The sequence below is a fragment of the Brachyistius frenatus genome, unplaced genomic scaffold (assembly GCF_029030835.1).
Source record: "Brachyistius frenatus isolate BFR_SWC_R1_liver_20210118 unplaced genomic scaffold, ASM2903083v1 Contig_401, whole genome shotgun sequence".
NCBI lineage: Eukaryota > Metazoa > Chordata > Actinopteri > Embiotocidae > Brachyistius > Brachyistius frenatus.
In genome coordinates this window covers 101,079-120,000 of record NW_027211000.1, presented here as the reverse complement: position 1 = coordinate 120,000, position 18,922 = coordinate 101,079, and the positions used below count along the sequence as shown (strand labels likewise).

The 18,922-nt window shown below is 48.3% G+C and overlaps 3 protein-coding genes across 3 annotated transcripts; all 3 read left to right on the top strand.

Annotated features, from left to right (window-relative positions):
- Nucleotides 1-109: 109 nt before the first annotated feature.
- znhit1 (zinc finger, HIT-type containing 1) lies at nt 110-3,225 on the top strand. The gene is made up of 6 exons (XM_069724935.1): nt 110-354; nt 1,639-1,736; nt 1,824-1,899; nt 1,995-2,074; nt 2,149-2,318; nt 2,456-3,225. Exons 1-6 carry the CDS (start codon nt 330-332, stop codon nt 2,475-2,477), a joined length of 471 nt encoding a protein of 156 aa, XP_069581036.1. The 5' UTR covers nt 110-329; the 3' UTR covers nt 2,478-3,225.
- A 1,176-nt stretch (nt 3,226-4,401) lies between these two features.
- On the top strand, nt 4,402-6,339 carry LOC138636726 (mucin-2-like). Its single transcript, XM_069724926.1, has 5 exons — nt 4,402-4,496; nt 4,602-4,800; nt 4,886-4,999; nt 5,137-5,269; nt 5,871-6,339. The coding sequence occupies exons 2-5, from the start codon at nt 4,671-4,673 to the stop codon at nt 5,893-5,895; spliced, it is 402 nt and encodes a 133-aa protein (XP_069581027.1). The 5' UTR covers nt 4,402-4,496; nt 4,602-4,670; the 3' UTR covers nt 5,896-6,339.
- A 505-nt stretch (nt 6,340-6,844) lies between these two features.
- On the top strand, nt 6,845-18,002 carry LOC138636728 (serrate RNA effector molecule homolog). Its single transcript, XM_069724930.1, has 21 exons — nt 6,845-6,939; nt 7,978-8,100; nt 9,981-10,091; nt 10,187-10,327; nt 10,434-10,494; nt 10,836-11,133; nt 11,229-11,446; nt 11,623-11,793; nt 11,864-11,990; nt 12,142-12,257; nt 12,389-12,450; nt 14,228-14,306; nt 14,387-14,551; nt 14,775-14,948; nt 15,047-15,200; nt 16,330-16,442; nt 16,724-16,804; nt 16,880-17,030; nt 17,115-17,216; nt 17,359-17,470; nt 17,677-18,002. The coding sequence occupies exons 2-21, from the start codon at nt 7,982-7,984 to the stop codon at nt 17,750-17,752; spliced, it is 2,631 nt and encodes an 876-aa protein (XP_069581031.1). The 5' UTR covers nt 6,845-6,939; nt 7,978-7,981; the 3' UTR covers nt 17,753-18,002.
- The last annotated feature ends 920 nt before the right edge of the window (nt 18,003-18,922 follow it).

The window sequence follows — 18,922 nt, the reverse complement described above, 5'->3', positions numbered from 1 at the left end:
AATTATTTTGATTTTTATGTTTGGAAAATTCAAATTATTTTCGGAAACTAGTTAAAAACGTATTTTCAGCTTCTTTTGATCAGCGGTTTCTCCTGCTGAGGTCGGAATCATTTCACCACCAGGGGGCAACAGACAGGAGAAACGCGCTCAGATAAACGCCGCGGAGGTTCCCTTGCGGGTTGCCGTAGCGAAAACCACAGCAGTGAAAGGTCCCAACAGAAACACAGACTTCGTGTTTTCCTGGACGGAACGAGCCGTTGGAGGAAAAACGCGTTTTGTCTGCTTTGGTTTGGACCCGTGCGGCCGCTGTACAGACAACCCAAGACAACATGGTGCTGGAGAAGAAAAGCTCCGGTGAGTTTCGTTCATTTTAACCGAATTATTGGAGAAGCCGTGTTTGCTTCAGGTCACCGAAGTCTCCAGATTATTAAGTGAAGAAGGGTTAGAGTTACGTTAGGGTTAGGTTAGGTTAGAGTTAGGTTAGGTTAGAGTTACGTTAGGGTTAGGTTAGAGTTAGGTTAGGTTAGAGTTAGGTTAGGTTAGAGTTAGAGTTAGGGTTAGGTTAGAGTTAGGTTAGGTTAGAGTTAGAGTTACGTTAGGGTTAGGTTAGGTTAGGTTAGAGTTAGGTTAGGTTAGAGTTACGTTAGGGTTAGGTTAGGTTAGGTTAGGGTTTAGGGTTGTGAACCCGCTTTTGGCGCCGGTTTTTATTGTCCGAGCTCGTGCGGTCAACGGAGGAAACAACCCAGATGTCTCATGAATGTTGTTTTTAATATCAGAGTTACATGGTGCTAATTTAAATATAGCTGCAGACTATTCGGCATTGAAATGTTGAGCACAAATAGAACACTTATTTAATAAACCCGAATTTGAGAAGAAGGATGACGGTTTATTTCAGCTGGATGGACTCTGGATGTTTCCCTGAACTATGGGATGTTAGCGGCTCCAGCGGGCGGCCGAATTCAACTTTACTTCCAGACGAGTCTTGAAGAATGTTTAAGGTTGTTTTAGACCAGAAGTAAACACTAGAGGAATGTTAAATTGCCAGTTTTTATAGTGGACTTTGGTGCGAGTCGAAGGCAACATTCAAAACTACAAATACAGGAAAACAGACTGATGGAAAAGCCTGTCTGTCTGTCTGTCCCTCTACATGTCTGTCTGTCCGTCCCTCTGCCTGTCTGTCTGTCCCTCTACATGTATGTCTGTCTGTCCCTCTACCTGTCTGTCTGTCCCTCTACATGTCTGTTCCTGTATCTGTCTGTCTGTCCGTCCCTCTGCCTGTCTGTCCCCCTCTACCTGTCTGTCTGTCCCTCTACATGTCTGTTCCTGTATCTGTCTGTCTGTCCGTCCCTCTGCCTGTCTGTCCCCCTCTACCTGTCTGTTCCTGTATCTGTCTGTCTGTCTGTCTGTCTGTCCGTCCCTCTGCCTGTCTGTCCCTCTACCTGTCTGTTCCTGTATCTGTCTGTCTGTCCCTCTACCTGTCTGTCTGTCCCTGTATCTGTCTGTCTGCCTGTCTGTCCCTCTACCTGTCTGTCTGTATCTGTCTGTCTGTCCGTCCGTCTGCCTGTCTGTTCCTGTACCTGTCTGTCTGTCTGTCTGTCCCTCTACCTGTCTGTCTGTCCCTCTACCTGTCTGTGTCAGCCCGGGTGGAGGCTGGCCAGCGCCGGGTTCTGGACGAGGCGACCCGTCAGAGGAGACTGACCCGTCAGCTGGAGGCTCTGGAGAAAGACAACTTCCAGGTGAGACACATCGTCTCTGATTGGCTCTTTACTGGAAGTAGAAGCTGCTTCCTGTTTATTATTATTGTTGTTGTTGTGTGTTTCCAGGACGACCCTCTGTCCTCCCTCCCTCCCCCAGGTCCTACTGCCCGCTTACCAGCTTTCAATGAGACAGAAGAACCAGGTAAGACAGACAGGCAGGTCGTGTCCATCCGTGTCCTCGTGTGTTGGACAGTTGAGCATTCAGTTTCTTCTTCTTGTGTTGTTCTGTGCATCCAGAGAAGAAGAGGAGGAAGACGAGGGGCGACCACTTCAAGCAGCGCTTCAGGAAGAACTTCACCACACTGCTGGAGGAGGAGGTGAGTCCCTGCTGCTCTCTCATTGGCCGAGAGCCAGCTGTCAGTTGACCCCTCCTCTCCTCTCTAATTGGTAGAACCTGTCGGACAAGGCGGAGCCAAACTACCTGTCGGCGGCGGCCCCGCCCTCCTCGCTGCCCCCCCGTCACTTCTGCTGTGTCTGCGGCTTCCCGTCACACTACACCTGTACCACCTGTGGGGGGCGCTACTGCAGCAGCAGGTGTCTGTGTACGCACAGGGAGACCAGGTACACACACACACACACACACACACACACACACACACACACATTCAGAGCCAGGAAACTGTTGCTGAAAACAACCTGCCAAAATAAGAGTTTGGAGTTTTATCCAATCAGAGCTCGGATCTCCTGTGTGTCTGCAGGTGTTTGAAGTGGACCCTCTAACGGACTCGTCCCCATGGTGACAGAGGCGTGGCTTGCTGTTCTGAACATTTTCACAGACTGAGTTCTGACAACCATCAGTGATGTCATCAACCATAAGTGATGTCATCGTTGGTTTGTGAACGTTATGAATCCTCCAGTTCAGATTCTGTCCGTCACCATCTTGTTAGTTCGGAGCGGTTCGGAGCAGGAAGTGACCATATTTGGACGAGATGAGGGAGGAGCCAGCGGTGGATCTGACCGATCTGATCGGAAACCCGACGATACTACGTCCCGCCCACCGATAGCTGTAACCTGACTGCACCGCAGGCCTGTCAATCAAACAGACACGCCCCCAAAAACAGGTCTTCTTGAATCTTCTTTTCTAATGAATGAGGGATTATTTCCAGATGGACCTCCAGAAAACTAAGAAGAAGGAGTGACTTTAGCTAACAACACCGAGATAACTGATGGACACATTTTATTCACTTTGGATTTGATGAGAGAAGTTGAATGGGAGTCTATGGAGCCGGAGGCTTTTTGGAGCCGACCTCTAGTGGCACTCGCTGGTATTGCAGCTGAAGACACTTCTGGATCAGAACCATTTTACAGACCTGAAGCTACGAACTCTTTTAGAAACAGTCTGAGGTTCTGACCTGTGTGACCTCAGCGGTGATGTCACGGCAGGCTCAGGGACCCTCAGACCTTCTGTCTCCTGATGTTCCAGATGTTCTTCAGAGTTTCATTAAATGTTCTTCATTCATGTTTTAAATGATCTCGTTGTCTATTTATTATTTTTACCCAACTTTAATGACTACAGAAGCTACGAACACTTCTATATTCAGTCTGTGGCTGCAATCAATAAATCAGAGCTTAGTGAAGGGGGCGTGGCCTGTCCAGGGGTTAAATGATTCAAAGTGTCTTTGTCTGTCTCAGTGTGAGGACCAGTTTTGGTTAAAACCATACTAATGAGGACATTCAGGTCCTCAAGACTTTAAAGTACTGTTCCAGGGTCCAGACCCGGTTCCAGGATCAGGTTTAGGTTCAGGTGAGGGGCGGGGCAACAAGTGTCCTTACAACTACAGAAAGATTGTGTGTTTGTTACTTGTTGGGACAAAAATCTAATTTCAATGTTTGAGTCAGCAGGAAATGTATGTGTAGTGGGGGGAGGGGGGTTGAAAGTCCAGCTGACTCCTGGTATCCATGGTAACTGTCATAAAATAGTAAATAATTAATGTAGACTTTTGAGTCGTGTATTTCACATGGATGAAGTTTTCCCTTCACACACACACAGTAACACACAATAACACAGTAACACACAGTAACACACAATAACACACACAGTAACACACAATAACACACAGTAACACACACACAGTAACACACGATAACACACAATAACACACAGTAACACAATAACACACACAGTAACACACGATAACACACACAGTAACACACAATAACACACACAGTAACACACGATAACACACACAGTAACACATGATAACACACACAGTAACACACAATAACACACAGTAACACACACAGTAACACATGATAACACACAGTAACACACAATAACACACAGTAACACACACAGTAACACATGATAACACACACAGTAACACACAATAACACACACAGTAACACACAATAACACACAGTAACACACACAGTAACACATGATAACACACAGTAACACACAGTAACACATGATAACACACACAGTAACACACAATAACACACACAGTAACACATGATAACACACACAGTAACACATGATAACACACAGTAACACACAGTAACACACAGTAACACACAATAACACACAGTAACACACACAGTAACACATGATAACACACAATAACACACACAGTAACACACAATAACACAGTAACACACACAGTAACACACGATAACACACAATAACACACAGTAACACACACACACAGTAACACACACACTCTCAGGGAGGAGGAGCTGCTCTCACTTCGTCCCGTCAGCAGGACGTCGTCTCACCGCGACCAGCTGAGGAGCTCCACAGTGAGTACAGACAGGGTCTCTGGGGGGTCGGGGTCTGGACTCTGGTTCTGTACTGATCCGCTCCGGTCATGTGACATCTGACCTGTGACATCATCACTTCATCAGGTTGTTTCCACTGAAGTCCTGTTCGTTCATACGAGTTTTTGAAAGCTCCTCCCACCGCCGACGGTCATCATGAAGTCTTCATCAACACCTTCATCATCACCACCGGTGACCTCCGTGACCTCCGTGACTCGGCTCCTCCCCTCTTCGTCTCCTCGTCTGTCTCTGCAGACTCCGGAGCTGCAAGCAGAGTTTCTGAGAGGTGAGAGTCTGTCTCATCAGGACCGGTCCTGGTCCTGAAGCCACATATCTACCTGTCCTCCTCATACTCGTCTTCCTCTCTGCAGAGTGTCGGAACAAACTTCAATCTCCTAGTGACCTCAGTGACTCCAGCCCCTCCCCTTCTTCCCCCCTCAGCCCCTCCTCTTCCACTTCTTCATCAACCTGCAGCAGCAGACAAGGTGAGTTTTAACCTGGTGAACCTCTGTAATGCTGGGAACGGCTCCCCCTGCTGGACAGGAAACAGGAAGTTCACAGTGAACTGTTACTGTTTTATCGACTCAACATTTAAAAATGTGTTTGTTTTGTCTGCGTTCAGCTCGTCTGTCCCTGTCTAACCCTGAACTCCTCTCGGAGCTCCGGGAGTCCAGGACACGCCCCCTCCGACATGTCCCCGCCCACAACGGACTGACCACCGTGTTCTCTGGACGAGGACGAGCTCGAGGAAACGGGTCCGAAACGCTTCACACTGTTTGTCCACACGGAGCTATAGAAAACAGACTTCACTGAAGTTAGCTTCTGATTGGTAGCTTCAGGGAACGTTGAGGGAACGTTAAGGGAAATGTTGAGGGAACGTTGAGGGAACTGTTGAGGGAACATTAAGGGGAACATTGAGGGAAATGTTGAGGGAACGTTGAGGGAACGTTAAGGGAAATGTTGAGGGAACGTTGAGGGAATGTTGAGGGAACGTTGAGGGAAATGTTGAGGGAACGTTGAGGGAATGTTGAGGGAACGTTGAGGGAAATGTTGAGGGAACGTTAAGGGGAACGTTGAGGGAACGTTAAGGGAAACGTTGAGGGAACGTTGAGGGAACGTTAAGGGAACGTTGAGGGAACGTTAAGGGAAATGTTGAGGGAACGTTGAGGGAATGTTGAGGGAACGTTGAGGGAAATGTTGAGGGAACGTGAAGGAAATGTTAAGGGAACGTTAAGGGGAACTTGAAGGTAACGATTAGGGAACATTAAGGGGAACGTTAAGGGAGCTTAACTTAAGTTAAATCAGTTCCCTGGACGGGATTTTACACTCAAAATAAAATGTATTTTTCTCTTCCAGACATCTGACTCTGCCCCCTCCGTGAAGCCAGCCAATCAGAGGATTTCACCCTGAAGTTGAGAGCGGGACTTCGACCTGCCGGACATCACGGGCTCCACATGAATTATTTTCCACATCAGGAAGTCTGAAACTGGACATTTCTTTCAACAGTAAACAGATTGTTCACCAAGCCCCGCCCCCTCACGTGCCTTCTTATTCCCATCCGTAAACAGTTCATGGTAACTTTAACGAGTTGTTTGAGCTAACGTTAGCGTCCCCACTCGGCTGAACACTTTCTGCTATTTCTCGCTGACTTGTTTCAAAGAAGACTCGTTAAAGGGCCTCGTGATGTCCCGCTAGCAGTCTGACGCTAACGGCAGCAGCAGATATTCCTCGTCCGTGTCTGAGACATTTAAATAAAGTTTGAAATGTGGCTGCTGTTTCTTTCATCTTCACCAAGAAAAAAAACATTAAACTTGACGCACCCGAATTTATTGATGTTGTTCGTTTCTGTTGATGTGACATCACATACAGGGGGCGGGATTTGTGAACTGGCCGTTATCTCGTGGACATTTACATTTTTTATTTTTTTCTATTGATATTTGATTTGTAAAACTTTATGATTGTGTCAAAAGAACAAAAGCAACAAGAGAAGAAGAAAAAATGCGACTGAAAGAGGAAGTGACTGAGGAACTAAAATAAGAGCATCAGATAACGGGAACCCTCCAGAGATATGTAAACCTGCACGTTCATCTATCAAAGCATGTTAGATGTCAAGTACATGGAGCTAACGTGGTTGAACACTAGCAGGAACATTTAGGTAGGTAGGTATTTACTTTATAGAGGGTGGACTGATCAATCAGTTTCATTGATTAGTTCAGTAGGAAGTGACTTTTCTCCACCGGAGAACCAGCCTGTTACTGTGTTGTTTCCCGCCTGACCTCCAGGGGGCGCCAACTGAAACCAAAACGGAAGTAGAGTCAACCGGATGTCTCGTTGTTTGATCGTGATCTCGGCAGGCGGCGGGACAGCGGTGTTGTTGCCTTAGCTGACGCGCTTCTTTCTCCGTTTTGAACCGGCGGAGTTTCAGGTAAAAGTCTCACCGTAAACTTAATGCCGGTGTCCGTTTACTGCGAGACTAGAGGATGACGTCAGGTGACGCCAAAACACGCGCTGTGCATTTGTCAGCAGGCTAGCTCAGATGCTAATTAGCCACAGTAATGCCAACTGCTAACAGCAGCTAACTGTAACTTAAAGTCATCAAGTCTGAAACTGGAGCAGAAGGAGGTGGAGGAGGAGGAGGTGGAGGAGGAGGAGGAGGAGGAGGAAGGTTTTCCAGCTGCTTGTCTGGTTCTCGTGTCCGGAGTGTAGACGATCAGTAGTTAGGTTAGGTAGGATTAGGTTAGGTAGGGGTTAGGTTAGGTTAGGTAGGGTTAGGTATGGTTTGGTTAGGTAGGATTAGGTTAGGTAGGGTTAGGTTAGGTATGGTTAGGTAGGGTTTGGTTAGGTAGGATTAGGTTAGGTAGGGGTAGGTTAGGTAGCGTTTGGTTAGGTAGGATTAGGTTAGGTAGGGTTAGGTTAGGTAGGATTAGGTTAGGTAGGGTTAGGTAGGGGTAGGTTAGGTAGCGTTTGGTTAGGTATGGTTAGGTAGGGTTTGGTTAGGTAGGATTAGGTTAGGTAGGGTTAGGTTAGGTAGGGGTAGGTTAGGTAGCGTTTGGTTAGGTAGGATTAGGTTAGGTAGGGTTAGGTAGGGTTTGGTTATGTAGGATTAGGTTAGGTTTGGTTAGGTAGGGTTAGGTTAGGTAGGGTTAGGTAGGGTTAGGTTTGGTTAGGTAGGGTTAGGTTAGGTTTGGTTAGGTAGGGTTAGGTAGGGTTCGGTTAGGGTTAGGTTAGGTAGGGTTTGGTTAGGTTAGGTAGTTACTTTATTTAGTGCGTGTTTCCTGTTTCTGTGACTCTAGTGATGTGTACCAAACGCTCCATCGAGTGGAACCTTAATTTATGGAGGAACGTTTTCATTCATGAGGATCGAAACCTCTTAAAGCTTCCTGTGATGTCATCACGAAGTGACGATGATGATCAATAACTCCGGAGCGTCGTGACGTTCACGACAACGTTGGTTTGCTTTTAGACCAATGGGAGACAGCGATGACGAGTTCGACCGGAGGAGGCGGGACAAGTTCAGGAGAGAGAGGAGCGACATGGAGCGGTCGAGGGAGCGCGAGGAGAGGAGGAGGGACGACTGGCCGGACAGGTGAGTAATGAAGGTCCAGGTGTGTTACTGTGGTGTGTTACTGTAGTGTGTTACTGTGGTGTGTTACTGTGGTGTGTTACTGTAGTGTGTTACTGTAGTGTGTTACTGTGGCGTGTTACTGTGGCGTGTTACTGTAGCGTGTTACTGTGGCGTGTTACTGTGGCGTGTTACTGTGGTGTGTTACTGTAGTGTGTTACTGTGGCGTGTTACTGCGGCGTGTTACTGTAGCGTGTTACTGTGGCGTGTTACTGTGGCGTGTTACTGTGGCGTGTTACTGTAGCGTGTTACTGTGGCGTGTTACTGTAGCGTGTTACTGTGGCGTGTTACTGTAGCGTGTTACTGTGGCGTGTTACTGTGGCGTGTTACTGTAGCGTGTTACTGTGGCGTGTTACTGTGGCGTGTTACTGTGGTGTGTTACTGTAGCGTGTTACTGTGGTGTGTTACTGTGGTGTGTTACTGGGGCGTGTTACTGTGGGGTGTTACTGGGGCGTGTTACTGGGGCGTGTTACTGTGGCTTGTTGCTGTGGCGTGTTGCTGTGGCGTGTTACTGTAGCGTGTTACTGTGGCGTGTTACTGTGGCGTGTTACTGTAGCGTGTTACTGTGGCGTGTTACTGTGGCGTGTTACTGTAGCGTGTTACTGTGGCGTGTTACTGTGGCGTGTTACTGTGGCGTGTTACTGTAGCGTGTTACTGTGGCGTGTTACTGTAGCGTGTTACTGTGGCGTGTTACTGTGGCGTGTTACTGTGGCGTGTTACTGTAGCGTGTTACTGTGGCGTCTTACTGCGGGGTGTTACTGCGGGGTGTTACTGTAGCGTGTCACTGTGGCGTGTCACTGTGGCGTGTTACTGTAGCGTGTTACTGTAGCGTGTTACTGTGGGGTGTTACTGTAGCGTGTTACTGTGGGGTGTTACTGTGGTGTGTTACTGTGGCGTGTTACTGTGGTGTGTTACTGTAGTGTGTTACTGTGGTGTGTTACTGTAGCGTGTTACTGTGGCGTGTTACTGTGGCGTGTTACTGTGGCGTCTTAATGTGGCGTGTTACTGTGGGGTGTTACTGTAGCGTGTCACTGTAGCGTGTCACTGGCGTGTCACTGGGGCGTGTTACTGGGGCGTGTTACTGGGGCGTGTTACTGGGGCTTGTTGCTGTAGCGTGTTACTGTGGCATGTTACTGTGGCGTGTTACTGTAGTGTGTTACTGTAGCGTGTTACTGTAGCGTGTTACTGTGGTGTGTTACTATAGCATGTTACTGTAGCGTGTTACTGTAGCGTGTTACTGTGGTGTGTTACTATAGCGTGTTACTGTAGCATGTTACTGTGGTGTGTTACTGTAGTGTGTTACTGTAGCGTGTTACTGTAGTGTGTTACTGTCGCGTGTTACTGTGGCGTGTTACTGTAGCGTGTTACTGTACTGTGTTACTGTGGTGTGTTACTGTAGCGTGTTACTGTGGCGTGTTACTGTGGTGTGTTACTGTAGCGTGTTACTGTGGTGTGTTACTGTAGCGTGTTACTGTAGTGTGTTACTGTGGTGTGTTACTATAGCATGTTACTGTAGCGTGTTACTGTGGTGTTTTACTATAGCGTGTTACTGTAGCATGTTACTGTGGTCTGTTACTGTAGTGTGTTACTGCGGTGTGTTACTGTAGCGTGTTACTGTAGTGTGTTACTGTGGCGTGTTACTGTAGCGTGTTACTTTGGTGTGTTACTGTAGCGTGTTACTGTGATGTGTTATGTTAGCGTGTTACTTTGGTGTGTTACTGTAGTGTGTTACTGTGATGTGTTATGTTAGCGTGTTACTTTGGTGTGTTACTGTAGCGTGTTACTGTGATGTGTTATGTTAGCGTGTTACTGTGGCGTATGACAGACATGTGCCCCTTTTCCAGGGACTGGGAGCGCGGCAGGGAGAGGAGGCGGGACTACGATCGAGGTCGCAGAGAGCGCTTCTCTCCTCCGCGACACATCAGCCCGCAGCACAAGCGCATGAGGAGAGACTGGTGAGTGTATCTTAGTGCGTCTTAGCGTGTCTTAGTGTCTTAGCGTGTCCACGTGGAACTCTGTGTTCAGACTCACTGACTGCCGTGTCCTCCAGGGACGACCACCGGGGGGAGCCGTACCGCTACGACATGCCGTATGGAGGAGGGGCTCCGTTTCCAGGGGCGGGGCCTCAGGGCTGGCACCCCGACTTCCCCCATCTTCACCCTCACCATGGAGGTCACCCACTGCAGGGCAGGTGAGCTCACATACCTGTTTGCCCCCTGGTGGTGAACACACGTACTGAAGTATCATCTTCCATCATCAGTATTAGTGAACGTTCTGAACTGAAGCTTCTGTCTCAGGCTAGGGATGATGGACCCAGACCTCCCTCCTCCTGGACCCCCCACCATGAGGAGCTTTAAGGTGAGTGGATCACCTGATCACTTGATTACATCACCTGATCACATCATCACCTGATTACCTGATTACATCATCACCTGATTACATCATCACCTGATTACATCATCACCTGATTACCTGATTACATCATCACCTGATCACATCATCACCTGATTACCTGATTACATCATCACCTGATCACATCATTACCTGATTACATCATCACTTAATCACATCATCACCTAATTACCTGATCACATGACCCCCTGACCTCCTGTTGTTATTTCTTTGTGTCCCCTGTTGTTGTTTCTTGTTGTTTACTCTGCGGTGGTTGTTGACTGTCCCAGCTTGCTGTGTCCCTACAGGAGTTCCTGTTGAACATGGAGGACAGCGTGGACGAGACGGAGGCAGTGAAGCGCTACAACCAGTACAAACTGGACTTCAGGCGGCAGCAGCTGCAGGACTTCTTCCTGCAGCACAAAGAGCAGGAGTGGTTCCGCTCCAAGTATCACCCCGATGACATCAGCGCCAGGAAGGCGGAGTCTCTGGCCGCCCTCAAAACCCGGCTGGGCGTCTTCCTCTTCCTGCTGGACAACCACTGGTTGGACAACATGTCCCTGGACATGGACCACACCCCCGCCATCATCAAGCTCCTGGATGCAGGTAGGAGAGGGAAGGGGAGGAATGTGGAAGGGGGAGGTAATGGCTGAGAGGGGCTTCTGGGTAATGAAGTTCTTAGACTCTGCTGTGTTCTCCAGCTGTGATCAAGATGGAAGGAGGGACAGACCTGGACCTGCAGGTCCTGGAGGCTCCAGCTGCTCCTGCAGCGGGGGGAGGGGATGCAAGCGACAGAGGGGGGGGGGCGGAGAGAGAGAGTCAGGGGGATCCCAGCGGAGGACAGACTGGCTCCGAGACCACCGTGACTCAGACAGAGGAGACGAGCAGTGGCAGGACGGACGACACCAAACACTTGAAGGTGAGGACTCACAGGCTTTTAGTTCCCTTCACGCTGTCTGAAGGTGGCAACACAGAACCAGAACCAACCTACCAGGAGGAGGGGCTGACCTCTGACCTCCACTAGAGGGAGGACATCATCCTTTTCTGTGTGGAAGATTTTCAAACCGTCACGTGGGGTTATCTTCTCCCCCTCAGGATGGCGAAGACGCCAAGCAGAACGGGAGGGAGGAGGAGGAGGAGGAGAAGAAGAAAAAGAAAAAGAAAAAGAAGAAGAAGAAGAAGAAGAAGAAGAAGAAGAAGAAAGACATAGAGGAGGAGGAGGAGGAGGAGGACGAGGAGGAGGAGGATGTGAAAACGACCAAAAAAGTGAGTTGGGTTTCCGTTGATGCTGACATGCTTCCTCCTGCTGGTGTTTGACCCCGCCTCTTCCTCTCAGGGAAGGAAGAGGAAGCGCAGCGTGTCGGCCGACAGCGGCGAGGGCAGCGCCACCGACTCCGACTCCTCCCACTCTGAGGGAGAGAAGGAGGAGGAGAAGGAGGAAGAGGAGGACGACGGAGGGGACGGTATTCATACATTTCATTCAAAGAGAAGCCTGTAATCAGCATGAAAGTACTGCATGCTGGGAAATATCTAGTACACATGTAGAGTAAAGAGGAGAGGGACACTTTATACTTTTATTCTGAATGTCCTAACTGTTTGTTGTTTGTGTGTCAGAGCGTCGCAAAGAGCGCGAGAAGGAAGCGCCGGCCAAGCCCCGCCCCCTTCACCTCACCACCTCCCTGTTCATCAGGAGCATCCCGCCAGAGGTGTCCAAGGAAGAGATCACAGCGGTGGGAGAAACGCACACACACATGCACGCACGCGCACACATACACACACACACACACACACAACACACACATATACACACACATACAGAAACACAGCTGTCCTCTCACTAACATGACTCCTGTATGTGCAGCTGTGTCGCAGGTACCCGGGCTTCCTGCGGGTGGCGCTGTCAGACCCTCAACCGGAGAGGAGGTGACACTGTTCTTTGTTCGCTGTTCTCTGATGTTCTCTGATGTCTGTTGTTCTCTGTTGTTGTCTGAAGTTGTCTGTTGTTCTTTGACGTTCTCTGTTGTTGTCTGACGTTGTCTGTTGTTCTCTAACGTTCTCTGACGTCCTCTGTTGTTCTTTGATGTTCTCTGACGTTCTGTTGTTCTTTAACGTTCTCTGATGTTCTCTGACGTTCTCTGTTGTTCTCTGACGTCAGACGTTGTCTGTTGTTCTCTGACGTTCTCTGTTGTTCTCTGACATTCTCTGTTGTTCTCTGATGTTCGCTGTTCTTTGCTGTTCTCTATTGTTCTCTGACGTTCTCTGTTGTTCTGTTGTTCTCTGACGTTGTTCTCTGACGTTCTGATGTTCTCTGACGTTCTCTGACGTTCTGTTGTTCTCTGACATTGTCTGACGTTGTCATCTGACGTTGTCATCTGACGTTGTCATCTGACGTTGTCATCTGACGTTGTCATCTGACGTTGTCATCTGACGTTGTCATCTGACGTTGTCATCTGACGTTGTCATCTGACGTTGTCGTCTGACGTTGTCATCTGACGTTGTCATCTGACGTTGTCATCTGACGTTGTCATCTGACGTTGTCATCTGACGTTGTCATCTGACGTTGTCATCTGACGTTGTCATCTGACGTTGTCATCTGACATTCTCTGACATTCTCTGACATTCTCTGACATTCTCTGACATTCTGTTGTTCTTTGACGTTCTCTGATGTTCTCTGTTGTATTTTGACGTTCTGTTGTTCAGACGTTCTCTGTTGTTCTCTGATGTTCTCTGACGTTCTCTGTTCTTTGACGTTCTGTTGTTCACTGACGTTCTCTGTTGTTCTTTGACGTTCTCTGTTGTTCTTTGACTTTCTCTGACATTCTCTGTTGTTCTCTGATGTTCTCTGTTCTTTGCTGTTCTCTATTGTTCTCTGACGTTCTCTGTTGTTCTGTTGTTCTCTGATGTTGTTCTCTGACGTTCTGATGTTCTCTGACGTTCTCTGTTGTTCTCTGACGTTCTCTGTTCTTTGACGTTCTGTTGTTCTCTGACATTGTCTGACATTCTCTGACATTCTGTTGTTCTTTGACGTTCTCTGATGTTCTCTGTTGTACTTTGACGTTCTGTTGTTCAGACGTTCTCTGTTGTTCTCTGATGTTCTCTGACGTTCTCTGTTCTTTGACGTTCTGTTGTTCTTTGACGTTCTCTGTTGTTCTCCGACATTCTTTGATGTTCTCTGACATTCTCTGTTGTTCTCTAACATTCTCTGTTCTTTGACGTTCTCTGACGTTCTCTGTTCTTTGACGTTGTCTGGCGTTCTCTGTTTGTTCTTTGACGTTCTCTGTCCTGACATTCTCTGTTGTTCTTTGACGTTCTGATGTTCTCTGACGTTCTCTGTTGTTGTCTGACATTCTCCGTTGTTCTCTGACGTTCTGTTGTTCTGATATTCTCTGACGTTCTCTTCTCTGATGTTCTCTGTTGTTGTCTGACGTTCTCTGACGTCCTCTGTTGTTCTTTGACGTTCTGTTGTTCTCTGACGTTCTGTGTTGTTCTTTGACGTTCTGTGTTGTTCTTTGACGTTCTGTGTTGTTCTTTGACGTTGTCTGACGTCTGTTTTTCTTTGACGTTCTCTTGTTTTTTGACGTTCTCTGACATTCTTTGTTCTCTGACGTTCTCTGTTCTTTGATGTTCTCTGACGTTCTCTGTTGTTCTTTGACGTTCTTTTGTTCTCTGACGTTCTCTGACGTTATCTGATGTCCTTCAGGTTCTTCAGGCGCTGCTGGGTGACTTTTGACCGCTGTGTGAACATCAAGGAGACGTGTTGGAACCTGCAGAACATCCGGGTAAACACACACAGCAGGGACGGACAGGTGGACGGACAGGTGGACGGACAGGTGACTAACATGTCCACTGCTGTCCTCAGTTGCGGGACTGTGAGCTGTCCCCGGTGGTGAACAGAGATCTGTGCAGGCGCGTGCGCAGCGTCAACGGTCTGACGCACCACCGGCCCGTCGTGAGGAACGACATCCGCCTGTCGGCCCGCCTCGTCCACAGCCTGGACCAGAGGGGGGCGCTGTGGGCCGGACAGGTAGGCCCCGCCCCGCTATTGGCACTACGTTACCCACAACCCCTCAGGGCCACGTCCCTGAGTGTGTGTGTGTATGTCTGTGTGTGTGTGTGTGTGTGTGTGTCTGTGTGTGTGTGTGTGTGTGTGTGTGTGTGTGTGTGTGTGTGTGTGTGTGTGTGTGTGTGTATGTGTGTGTGTGTGTGTGTGTGTGTGTGTGTGTGTGTGTGTGTGTGTGTGTGTGCAGATGGAGACCAACCCCATCCTGAAGAATATCACCGACTACTTGATAGAGGAGGTGAGCGCTGAGGAGGAGGAGCTTACAGGTGCCGCCGGGGGCAACGCTGAGGCAGGGGACGCCAAAGACCCCGCCTCTTCCTCCTCCGAGGTTACCGTGGAGAGGGACGACCAGCTGCTGAAGGTGGGCGGAGCACCGTCTAGTTTTGTTCTGATGGTTGTAGTTTTTATGCGTGTGTGTCCCTGTGTATTGTTGTTTATTATTGTGTGTTGTGTGTCCAGGTGTTGGACCGGCTGCTGCTCTATCTCCGTCTCGTCCACTCGGTGGACTACTATAACTTCTGTGAGTACCCTGCAGAGGACGAGATGCCTCATCGCTGTGGACTGATCCACGTACGAGGACCCCTACCTGTAGCCAGGATCACTGCACCGGAGGGTCAGAACACACACACACACACACACACACACACACACACACACACACACACACACACACACACACACACACACACACACACACACACAGATACACACAGTTACACACACACAGATATACACACAGTTACACACACACAGATATACACACACACACAGATATACGCACGCACACACACACACACATACAGAAACACATGCACACACACAGGGGTACACACACACAGAGGTACACACACAGATAGACACACACAGATACACACACACGCACACATAAACACAGACACACACACACACACACACACACACACACACACACACAGATACACACACACCCACAGATACACACACACACACACACAGATACACACACACACACACACACAGATACACACAGTTACACACACACAGATATACACACAGTTACACACACACAGATATACACACACACACACAGATACACACAGTTACACACACACACACAGATATACGCACGCACACACACACACACATACAGAAACACATGCACACACACAGGGGTACACACACACAGAGGTACACACACAGATAGACACACACACACACACGCACACATACACACACACACACACACACACACACACACAGATACACACACACCCACAGATACACACACACACACACACACATAAACACACACAGACAGATACACACACACACACACATACACACACACACAGATACAGATACACACAGTTACACAAACACACACACACACACACACAGATATACACACGCACGCACACACACACACATATATACACATACACACACACACACACAGATACACACAAAACAGACACAGATATACACACACACCCACAGATACACACACACACACACACAGATATACACACACACGCACACACACACATACATATATACACATACACACACACACAGATACACACACAGCCACCCACAGAAATACGCACACAGTTACACAAACACACACACACACATACAGAAACACATGCACACACACAGGGATACACACACGCACACAAACACATGTACAGACAGTGATTGGTTGTGACAGTGTACTTCCTGTTCCTGTGGGTGTGCCGCGGCGCTGCGCTCTGATTGGACAGTGAGTGAACACCAGAGGATGTGTGAGGAGCGTCTGTCTCCTCTGATCTGTCCGTCTGAGACGCTGAGTGAAGAAGACGCTGCAAGGCTGGGGAGGAAGGACCCGGAGCAGGAGGTGAGACACCTGTCTGTCTGTCTGTCAGTAACCTGTCTGTCTCTCCCCGTCTGTGTCAGTAACCTGTCTGTCTCTCCCCGTCTGTGTCAGTAACCTGTCTGTCTCTCCCCCGTCTGTATCAGTAACCTGTCTGTCTCTCCCCATCTGTGTCAGTAACCTGTCTGTCTCTCCCCGTCTGTGTCAGTAACCTGTCTGTCTCTCCCCTGTCTGTGTCAGTAACCTGTCTGTCTCTCCCCCGTCTGTGTCAGTAACCTGTCTGTCTCTCCCCCATCTGCGTCCAGGTGGAGACGTTCCTGTCGTCCAACACTCAGGAGCTCAGTAAGGACAAGTGGCTCTGTCCTCTGAGTGGGAAGAAGTTCAAGGTGAGTCCGTCTTCGTGTGCTGCTGTCCCCGGCTGACTGGTTACCGTGGTAACACCCTCTGTTGTCGTCGTCCAGGCTCCCGAGTTCGTGCGTAAACACATCCTGAACAAACACGCCGACAAGGTCGCCGCCGTCAGACAGGAAGTGGGATTCTTTAACAACTTCCTGCTGGATGCCAAAAGACCTGCCCTACCTGAGAACAAGCCCCTCCCACCGCCGGCACAAGGTTCTACCTCTCACATCACAGCTGAACGTGCTGTCGAAAGGCATTGTGGGAAACGGAGTCTGACGTTGTCTCCTCCCCTTTCAGCCGCTCCTCCTACTCTCACAGGGTTTCCTGCTCAGTCGCCGCAGCAGCAAAGCCTTCTGGGATATCCTCCTGGAGTCAGACCGCCCATGCCCGGTTTCCCCGGTAACACACCTGATATATGACACTCTGACTGATTGAGTGACACATGGAGAGAGAGCAGCTGATGGACACATTCACTGATGAATATGAATTGATTGACAGATAAATTGATAAGTGATTAGCTGTGTGTCTGTGTGTGTTAAAGGTGGGGGACCTCCCCTCCCTCCAAACCAGTTTGGGGTGGGACGTGGTTCCTATGACAACTTCAGAGGTCCTTCAGGAGGCGGCGGCTTTCCTGGGAAACAGAGAAACAGCAGGTAGAGACACGATGACATCACATGGACAGACGTATTGATTATATACCGATCACAAACTGATCGTATGGGTGTGTGTGTGTGTGTGTGTGTGTGTGTGTGTGTGTGTGTGTGTGTGTGTGTGTGTGTGTGTGTGTGTGTGTGTGTGTGTGTGTGTGTGTGTGTGTGTGTGTGTGTGTGTGTGTGTATCTCTGTGTGTGTGTGTGTAGGGGTGTGCGGGGGGACCCTCGCTCCATCATTGAGTACCGAGACCTCGACGCTCCAGACGACCTCGACTTCTTTTGAACACGGAACATAATTTTTTTATTCATACGTTTCCCATGATGCCTTTCTTCCTCCACTTTTACTCTTTCAGTTCGTACAGACGCCGTAGGGCTGTGTGTGTGTGTGTGTGTGTGTGTGTGTGTGTGTGTGTGTGTGTGTGTGTGTGTGTGTGTGTGTGTGTGTGTGTGTGTGTGAGAAGGACCAATGTTACCATCAGTTGACTAAAGATGATCTGATTGGTGCCAATTTTCAAATAAAGACCTGAACAAGACTGATGTTGTCTGAGTCCTTCACACACACACATATTCAATTCAACTTTATTTCTACAGCGCCAAATCACAACACAGGTTATTTCATGGTACTTAACACATTAAAGTCCTGACAGCTAAACTTTACAATATTATACAGAGAAACCAACAATTCAACAATTGGATCAGAGGTGGGCGGAGCATCTGCCTCGACCGGTTGGGGTGAGAGGAGAGCAGAGAGAGAAAAGGACAACTGGGTTCCTCCCAGCTTTGCTGGAGGCCAAGACAACGTCATCTAGAGTAACTAAGTGATTACAGAAAGAGTTTCTGAGGTGTTTAGGACCAAGTACAAGAACTTCTGTTTTGTCTGAATTTAGAAGCAGGACGTTTTTGGTCATCCAGGCCTTTATGTCTTTTAGACAGGCTTCAAGTTTTACTAACTGATTAGTTTCATCTGGTTTTATAGAAAGATATAGCTGAGTGTCATCTGCATACCAATGGAAGTTGATGCAGTGCTTCCTGATGACATCTCCTAATGGAAGCATGTACAAAGTAAAAAGTATTGGGCCTAACACTGAGCCTTGTGGAACTTCATAACTAACTATTGTTTGTCTGTAAGACTCATTGTTGACATGGACAAACTGGAATCTATCTGATAAGTAGGATTTGAACCAGTCTAATGCAGTTCCTTTAATCCTCGTAACGTCTTCTAATCTCTGTAATAAGATCGTATGATCAATCGTATCAAAAGCAGCGCTGAGGTCCAGAAGAACAAGTACAGAGATGAGTCCATTATCTGAGGCTAATAAAAAGTCGTTGGTAGCTTTCACCAGAGCTGTTTCTGTGCTATGATGAACTCTAAAGACTGAACATCTTCAAACAGATCATTCCTTTGTAAATGATCACAAAGTTGATTTGCAACAACTTTTTCAAGGATTTTAGA

Coding starts and splice junctions, on each gene's coding strand:
- znhit1 (XM_069724935.1), top strand. CDS start 330: ATGGTGCTGGAGAAGAAAAGCTCCG. Junction 1,737..1,823: donor TGGAGAAAGACAACTTCCAG/GTGAGACACATC, acceptor GTGTGTTTCCAG/GACGACCCTCTGTCCTCCCT. Junction 1,900..1,994: donor CAATGAGACAGAAGAACCAG/GTAAGACAGACA, acceptor CTGTGCATCCAG/AGAAGAAGAGGAGGAAGACG.
- LOC138636726 (XM_069724926.1), top strand. CDS start 4,671: ATGAAGTCTTCATCAACACCTTCATCATCACCACCGGTGACCTCCGTG. Junction 5,000..5,136: donor AACCTGCAGCAGCAGACAAG/GTGAGTTTTAAC, acceptor GTCTGCGTTCAG/CTCGTCTGTCCCTGTCTAAC. Junction 5,270..5,870: donor GGACGAGCTCGAGGAAACGG/GTCCGAAACGCT, acceptor TTTCTCTTCCAG/ACATCTGACTCTGCCCCCTC.
- LOC138636728 (XM_069724930.1), top strand. CDS start 7,982: ATGGGAGACAGCGATGACGAGTTCGACCGGAGGAGGCGGGACAAGTTC. Junction 10,328..10,433: donor GGTCACCCACTGCAGGGCAG/GTGAGCTCACAT, acceptor CTTCTGTCTCAG/GCTAGGGATGATGGACCCAG. Junction 16,443..16,723: donor GGAAGGACCCGGAGCAGGAG/GTGAGACACCTG, acceptor ATCTGCGTCCAG/GTGGAGACGTTCCTGTCGTC.